The sequence below is a fragment of the Monopterus albus genome, unplaced genomic scaffold, assembly GCF_001952655.1.
Source record: "Monopterus albus unplaced genomic scaffold, M_albus_1.0 scaffold6.1, whole genome shotgun sequence".
In the NCBI taxonomy this organism is placed as follows: Eukaryota; Metazoa; Chordata; class Actinopteri; order Synbranchiformes; family Synbranchidae; genus Monopterus; species Monopterus albus.
This window is the reverse complement of record NW_018127886.1, coordinates 6,329,102-6,338,186: the sequence shown is the minus strand read 5'-3', so window position 1 is coordinate 6,338,186 and position 9,085 is coordinate 6,329,102. Positions and strand designations below refer to the sequence as shown.

General features: G+C 40.3%; 1 protein-coding gene across 1 annotated transcript in view; it reads right to left on the bottom strand.

The window, feature by feature from the left end:
* The window catches only part of espn (espin), a 52,308-nt gene extending 48,252 nt beyond the window's left edge, over positions 1 to 4,056 (bottom strand). Inside the window, exons 1-2 of the mRNA XM_020617638.1 lie at positions 3,265 to 4,056; positions 1,473 to 1,666 (exon numbers count right to left, since the gene is read on the bottom strand). Of these exons, the coding sequence (XP_020473294.1) occupies positions 1,473 to 1,666; positions 3,265 to 3,564 (494 nt within the window). The 5' untranslated portion in view covers positions 3,565 to 4,056. The remainder of the gene's footprint in view (positions 1 to 1,472; positions 1,667 to 3,264) is intronic.
* Positions 4,057 to 9,085: the final 5,029 nt, after the last annotated feature.

Sequence of the window (9,085 nt, the reverse complement as noted above, 5' to 3'; positions counted from 1 at the left end):
ATCACATGTGGCAGTCATATGGTCCAAAGAGGTGAGTGTTATCTCTACAGGGCATTAGTGGGTCTGACACTACACTGATAGAGATAATATTTATCAAATGATAATTGCACGCACACATTTGCTGGTTATAGGTTTTCAAAAATGAGAATTTGCTACATTTGATTGTATTATATGAGCTGAAGAGGTTTTAGGTTTTTGACTGTTTGTCGGACAAAACTACATTTAATTAGAGGATACTGTGATGGGCATTTTCATCACACACCCTTGATTGTTGACATAGCTCTCACGGAGCTATAGAGATCTGTGTCAACAGTATGGAAATTATTCTACATGTATTACATAAGGAGCACATGGTGGTTATGATGGTGTGCAGTATTTTGGGAAAGTTAAACCACTAAGAGGTTTTCTTCTAAATGGGATTTGAGCACAAAATATTTAGATTGCAAAACAGGTATAAAAAAAAATCAAAGTTCAGGTTGCTTCTCACCAGTGCGTTGTAAATAACACAGTACAGTGTGAGCCTGAAGCTGAGCTCTGGACCAAAACTCTGGGTGTTTCTGTAGCAGCCCTGCATTATTTGGTAAGCATCTTAAAGAAGATAAGCGGTTACTTGATGTCCTTTTGTAATCTGGCAGATAATTGAACAATGTCAGATTGTTAAAGTGCCAGTAGTGTGAAATTTGAATCTGAATATTGGATCCACTGTAAACTGTTTTAGTTACAAACAGGGAAAAACTATTAGACTACAGAAGCTATATTAAAGTTGTCATAGAGGTACTTTTGAAGTTTTAAATCCTACTGTAAGTGTAATACGAATAACTTTAATATACCTTAAATGATTTGAGCTGTTTATCCTAATGGTGTCGTGTTTGTTAAATAGTTAACAAGACAAATACTGACATGTTTAGAGACTAGTTTAAAGACAAAACCATATTGCGCTTACCAGTGGTGGTGGTAGAATCATAAAGTATTTGATAGTATGCACAAGAGCCCCCTACAGCGGTGTACTGCTACCACTATCAGAAAATAGATTTGCTAGGTATCTTGTTATAACAAGAACCAGTTTTCGTTATAACAAGATACTTTCCTCATTTTTATGAGATGCTCTCGCATTAAAGATATTCATGTTATTACGACACACTGTAGCCTATTTTCTTGTTATAACATCACACTGAAATCCACGCACAATAATTAACCCAAAAATAACTCATAAATGCAGCTCACGAGCCATGATAAACAGAAACGCCCTGCACATGTCCCGATGATGTTACAGGCATTACTGATAGCAGTTAAAGTTGGTGTGTGCACTGCTGTCACTCACTCCAAGCTATTAGATAGCCCCTCATAGCTTATATAAATATAGTTTCAAACATCTGGCCTATGTTTCACTGACTGCCAGGCACCATTACATAAAAATTTTGCAAAATCACAAAAAAAATGCACAGAGGATTACAGCTGCCACTGGCTCTTACCTTGGGCTGTACGCCAGTAACAGTCGGAGAGAGGACAGGTCTCCCTTGGCAGCAGCATAGTGAACAGGTAGGGCACCTGTATCAGTGGAGGCCCCGGGGTCCGCCTCACCACTCTTCAGCAGCCAATCAGTGATCTCATGGTGACTGAATCGGGATGCAAGGTGGAGAACAGTGGCACCCGAGCTGTCCCTGTCCTATAAAACAAAGAAACGAGGAATGGAGCTGCAATATCGGGCTCTGTAATTAAATTTCCCATTGATTTCTTTTTAATCTGATGTAGCTGGTTATTTTCTGTGCGAAGTGTATGTGGCCTCCATGTGTCTGCATGGGTTTTCTTCTACTGTCAAGAAAATATGCACGTTATGTGGTCTGGAAAATGTAAATTGCCACTAACTGTAACTGTTGTGTGTGTGATTGATTGATTGATTTCTCCTGACAGTAGCCTGCCTCTCACCTAAAGCACGCTGGGATACCCTGCAGCATACCCTGCATAGTGTAAGCTGATACTGAAAGTGAATGTGTGGATTTAATCCATGCATTTCAAAAGAGCAACAATATATTGTAAAAATGATACAGTCACAACTTTAATGGCTCCAAGTGCTGGTAAACATGTGTATTTACTGTACCAACTTGGTGAGACCTACGGGTGTACTTTGGAGAGGAGTAAAGTACAAGTTCAGCATCTGCTAAAACTATTTCAAAGTGCCTGTAGCATTTCTTCTCCAAGGTAAATACTTCACATCCGACTAGCAGCAGGGACATGGAAATGAGGTAACTGAGTCATAAGAACTCACAATAGTAATTATCTATCAAGTGAAGGTTCATCAATACCACTTAAAAGTAATAAACATCATATCCAACTACACTGTCAATATGTTCCATTTGTACGCTTCCTGAGTTACAGATTGTACTACATAGTATATTACAATTGCAAATCCATGTTTTGCATAGCTCATGAGAACCTGATGCAGTGCACCATAAACTAGAATAAAAACAAAAGTTAGATATTTAACAAAAAGACTTGCAGTTGCATTGCCCCACAGCTGACAGCAATTTACATACGATATTTTGTGTGTTTAATTTGATTTCTTTAATCGTTTCAGCGTGCTGGCCTATCGTTTCAGTATCTTATCAATACAGTATCAAAACAGGCTCTTGTGAATATCTGAGGACCTCCTGTTTTTGAAGGGGAACAGCCACTCCCTGTGTGGTCACTATGTTCTGATGTCTGGTAAGATCTTGATGTGAAATCTGTTACTGGTGGATTTTCTGAAACACTATCATGATTAGGTGTAGGCCATAGGCATTAATCAGCTCACTATTTGTGGAGGTGCCTCCTTAAACAGACATAGAAACACTCTGTAAAGAATGCATTTAAACACTGAGAGTCACTTAGTTTAATTCTCACTTAATGGTATACTGTAATATATCTGAGCTTCCTCTATGAGAAGGAGCAAATGGCTAGCAAGGTCTTGAGGAACTACAGTACTTACTTAATTTTATTAGTAAGGGTTTTGTGTCTTTAGGTGACCTAAATATTATTTCAGAAGCTTTTTCAGATACAGTTGTAAAGTCTGTCAGGAAACATTAAATATGTGGAGGTTTGAGACAAGAAAATACAGTTGTCGGTGGGCTACCACAGGTCCACTGCACCCCAGTTGGAGAGGTCAAAGGGGGATTGGATGCAGGTTTTTGGCAGGTAGTCTACACAGCTGAGGAATGGTAGCCAGGTCAGAGGAAACAGAGAATTGAGCTACTGTCTGCTACTCCAACTATGGTTCAACTCACTCACCTCAGGCCGACATCCACCCTGTGTCAGAAGCCACTGTAAGCAGGCTAGGTTGCCGGTGGCTGCTGCGTCATGCGCCGGGCTTGCTCCGTTGCTCGCCAGGCAGGTGGCCGGGAGTCCTGCCTCCTCCACTAGGAAGCGCAGGCAGGCCAGTCTCCCGGCCCGGGCTGCGTGATGGACCGGTGAAGCCCCCAGCACATCCTTGACGTCGCTGGTGAGCTCTTTTGCCGCTAATTGCAATTTCAGCGTCTGCACATCACCTTGCCTTGCAGCGAGCAGCGTCCTCTCCCCCTCTACGATCATGACTGCTGCAGACCGGACGACTCCTTCCTTTGGTTGCCTGAGCTGAGCTCAAACCCGTTCACCGTGAGGATGGGCTCAGCATTGTATAACAAAGTCTCAGTTCTCCTCAGTCTCCGTTAGTTTAGCTGGAAAGTTCAGTTATCGCTCCACATTTTTCCAGAGCCAAACGGTCAAAGCAGAACCCGTTTTAGTTCATAAGCTGCACATTTCAATACGCGATGCGTTTACATGTTGGAATAACTCTGTCCATTATCCTGTAGCCCATCGGAGTGATAAACTAACCTGCTTTCTATGTTTTGCCCGACGGTGTGACTCAGTTATCCGCTTTTTTCGTCTGCCGTCCGCAGTATGCGGAACACCTGTTGCGCACCTTTACTTGTGTTCCAGTGGCCAAAACTATTTTTGTTTCTTTACCCTGCTTGCTTCCAAATAACTAACGCGTCGCCTGTCAAGAGCCTCGGAGAATATTGTTTTCTTCCAATAGCAGATGGCGGCAGGGGACTCAGCGGCTGTTAAATAATCCAGCAGGGGGAGGATCACTGAACCTGTTATAAATTGTTGCTTTGTGGAAATCGGCTCAGAAGTTAAAGGGGCAGTACGAACCGCTACCTAAACCTCTCAGTGGCGCCTGACAGAGAAAGTTATATAACTGTGTCAGTCAAGTAGAGGACCGCGGCTACTAATTCAGCAATGGACCTTTTGAACACACGCCCAGTCCTTGGCTGGATGCGCACAGCCTCTCCCGAATTAATTTTACATATGGCAGTGAAATGAGCACTCAGTTTGAACACTGTAGAGGTCCATCTGGCGGCCTCTTGTAAAACTTCAACCCTAGGAAAACGTCACTCCTGTGTACATGTAGTGAGGACCTGTTACATTCTATATATAATATAGGAGGGTACAGCAGACACTTCTGGATTTATGGTCGGTTTCTTTGAACCTCAGTTTATTAACATGCATCAGTCACTGCTGCTTGCCATTTGATCTAAATCAGTCTAACAATGGAATACGATTTTAACTGATTTCAGAAGTTCAAATGTGCTATTTTGCAACATTAATCATAGTTATGATTATATGAGAACTTCACCTCACACCAAAGGCCTGTGAAAATGTTCCTGTATTTTATAGTAGCCTAATGTGTGTGAAGGAACTAAGCACTATCTAGTCAAGCACAGCTTTGAGATACTACTTGAATATTTATGTTTTACAGATTAATTACAGATTTTATATGCAGCAGATATTATAAGTCTTTAAAATGGTTGACTAGCGTGTTATCTAGCTCAAATTAACTCTGTCCATTCGCTGCTTACAATTTAAGGCATTTGTAATCCAGTAATTTAACAGGCATGGCTGCGACTATATTGCAAAAAAGAGTAGCCTATACTTTCACTTTTGTTAATTTTGTAGCTTAGAAGTTGTATTTATTTATTTGGTAAACGTTAGTTCCACTTGCCATACACATGCATGCTGTTTAATTAACTATGAGCTCAGTAGGCATGCGTCATGGATATGGCAGATGAACCTTTTGTTAAGACGAGCTGTAATAGCTTCAGTCACCAAACGGTGGCAGGAAAGCTTCGTATACTTTCAGGTAGAGCTCCACCTGAGGAGGTGTCCAGGTGTCAGGTTATGGCTTGTAGTGGCTTCAGTAAATCACTGTAAGCTGTCACTATACCCAGACAGAATACTCAAGTAAAATTGCAAGTATTTACCTACAAGTAGTAGCTACCATTTCAAACTCTTTACTCAACTTGAAGTTTTAAGTCCTGTGATAGTCTGGCGACCTGTCTAGGGTGTACTATACAGTATTCCCTCTAAATAGCAGTGCAGTAAAATTAACAGAAAATGGAAATAACTTTCTAGCCTACTTGAGTAAATGTACTTATTACCCGCCACATCTGACGTTATTGCATTATTAAAGATATCCGACCAATGACTAATGTGCACAAAAATTAGGAAACAAAAATTAAGCACATATGTTTTTTTGTCAAAACAGCGGGCCAATTCTGATGCTCTGGAGGTTTTTACTGGACAATGCGAGTAGAAGCGTATTTGAGATTCAAGCAAGAGCCCTTCGTCGGTCTTACAGTATTTATAGGCGACTATCTGTTTGACATATTCTTATACTCTCATGGAATATTTTTGACATCAAGCGAAAACCTGCAGGTTCATAGGTTCCGCATGTTCTGCCCCTTCACTCTCACATCAGGTTGATTGATGGTCTTTTTCCTGCAGGATTTGGGTGCGTGCTGCGGAGCCGAGTGAGGCGCGTGCTCGGCGCGTGCCTCCCCGGCCCATCTGTTGCCGTGTGCAACTGTCCTAGACAGCACGCGCCAGTGTGAGGGAGTAGGGAGCAATTCCCTGGAGCTACTAGCTATTACAATTCCCAAAAGGAAATGGACAATACAGACTCTCTAACACGATTTACTGTGCACTGTGCTATAGCCTAGCATCGCTTTGTACCCTACATATCTTATAGGCTATTGCAGAAATGAGTAATAATTTTACTTGCAGATAAATCGTCTTAAACTCGTTATAACCCTGTACCTGCAACCCACCAGTGACTACATTTCGAAGCTGAGAAAATTCACAAATCTGGACTTTCAATAAAAACATTTTTTTCAGTCTGGACATTTTTGTCCAGAAGGATCTTCTTTATTGAAAACATTTGTTTTAATATTGGATTCGAACGGTAAAAGGGTTTGTAATACATACCAGCTGACAAATGGATTTCGTGTACAAGTAAAGGTAAAACCATAAACGTTTATTATTTCTAGTTAGAAATAAGCTCAACTGGAATAAATTTTAACCTCAAATTAAATATGGGTCACGTTTGTATGAAGAATGCTGATATGAGATATAAAACATAACGCATTGTCTGTTAACAGACAATTTGTTAACTTTTCATTTGTATTTGTAAATCTGACTGTAAAAGAGTCAGTGCCTCACCAGCTGTCAACCTCATCGCACGTCACTGCAACGCACATATAATTTTAGGCATACTATTTCACAGAATATATTTAGGGCATATTGGTTATGATGCTGCAAAGCAGCGATGCAACTGAGTGTATTATCAGTAATAAATGTAATTGAATTAATCACATTTTTAAAGAGAAAAATATAACCCCTTAGGTTCTTATGTTAGTAGTGTAGTTTAAAATGACTACAGACCAAATCTGGCATTTGGATAGCATAGTTTTGTATGAAACAGGGTAGCCTACTGATTATATAGCCTAACAGCTTAACACTGTCTTTTTTTAAATGATTATTTGCTGCTTATTGCTGTGGCCCGTAGGTAAATAAGGTCCAGAAATAGGGCTTCGTTTTGGGTACAGCTTCAGCCACGGGGTATGTGATCCTGGATAGATTCCCAGGGTTCTTTAAAGACACTCCCACACCTTAAACCAATGAGACGCTAAATCCCCGCTGAACCGGAGATGGGCTACCAACGGTTTTCCTATGAAGTCTGAAAGCTGGGATATTTCTTGCACGCGTCAGGCGTGCGACAGTTATTCAAATTGCACTCGATTGTTCAGCGCGTGGGCCCCATCTATTGTCTGGTCACATCTGCTGCTGCGCGGGAACTTTCAAATGAGATTTTCTGCTCAAGTCCAGGCAACAACAACAACACCGTCTGTTTGCAACGATAAATGGCCAAAAGGATCTTAAATGGTTGCAGAACAAGTCCAATATTCGCTTGGTTATAGATAAGCGAACAATTTACCAGCTTCTGAATTTGAGCAGCATGTGCTAATCACAGATAATTTAACACTTATGACCAAAGGAGAAGCTCCATGATCACTACAATTTGCCATGGAGTTTAAACTGTGATGGTAAAAAAATCCATTATAGGCCTATATTCATACAGCCTACCAAAACCCTCCTGGGCTCAGGTGGTTAGCGCGTGCCATAATCGGTCGTTTGAGTAAACGGCGCGTGCGAGGAGGAGGAGGCCTTGTTAAACCACAGTGATGTGTGCCTGTACCGTTGGTGTATGATCTAAATCAGTAATAATTATGCATGTAAATAGTAAAAATCACATGTTGCCCACCATATTAGGTTTACAAATGGTTGATCTAAAAAAAGACACGAGACCAAACAAACTTTATTAAGCAACTGAAAAAAGACAAGCACACACAAAGAGATATGACTTTATTTATCCTTCTCCATCCGTCAATCCCCAAAGACAGGCTGCATTTTTTGTAAGATTCTTTCTTTCTTTCATTCTTTCCCTCTCTCTCGAGCATGGGCCTATATGGAAGAGGCTCATTTGTTTCTTTTTCATTTTTTTCTTTCTTTTGAATTAAAATAATAAAACAAATTCTGATGCTAATCTATAATCACCAAAAACCAATGCACCAGCAAAACACCTTAAAGATGTCACTGTTGAAGATGATCAAATTCAATCATTTAAAATTACAAACATTATTTCTGTTTTGTTAACTACACACTTTAGAAGTGAGGACAGAAAAGGGGGTTATTTTAGATCAAAAATTTCATGAATGGTGGTTACATATTGTAAATAACCACTACAGGTGTTCTTATTGAATCTGGTATGTGGCTATGCTTTGATGACATTTAGACTGTTAAAAAGCACTAAAACGTTTCAGTTGTTCTGAACTTAATAACATTGGCCACTTTGCGTTTTGATAGACAATAACTTTCCTCATATTTGTTTTTATGTGCTGTGGATTCTCCTTCTTTACTCCAAACCCTGAAGATCGTGGGTTCATTGATCTTAAACATTATGTCTGCAAACTAAAAGCCTATCACATTTCATCAACTGCAACTGAACATATGGAAAATAAAAACTGCTTTTCTTTGTTTGTTTTTTACTTAAATAAATCTGCTTTGTAAAAATGTCACTGTCAGTAAGGCAGGCTTCAAATGATGGAAACCTATAGAAAGAGGGAGATTTACAGCTTAATCTTTTCATTATAAGGCACAAACACTGTTATAGCAAAAACGTGAATAAGAATGATTGCTTTCTGAAATTAAAAATTGTTGTTATTACAGCCCAGGTTCCACCATCTCACAGGCCGAGTTGGTTCCTTCAGCCTTTCTCACAGCATTGAGACATTAGTTAGACGTCTTCTGTCCACTTGAACTTACCACGCAGGCACCACGTCGGTGGTGCGTCTGCCATCATCCGTGAGCTGCAGTGAGAATGTCTATGGTCAGACTTTCAGGCTCGGCCTCATTAGCAACTGACAGGAACAGGAGGACTAATTTGACAAGACAGGCGTTTAACAATAAGCGTCTACGGTGAAAAGTCACTGTGGTGTGTTCTTTTCTAGAAACATTGTCACATATAACGGGTTATAAGGCCAGGTTTGTAGCTACACCAAATAACAGTACATAAGGCAATATAGGCTATGGGCTACCCCATGCAATATACGTAGCCTAAATCTATGAAATAGCAGATTATATGAACGTCTCATATTATGAAGTCTAATCTAGAGTCTACTCACAGTCATGTGTTACGGTTAAAACAGCTTTGGCTGTATGGCATTTTAGGGTT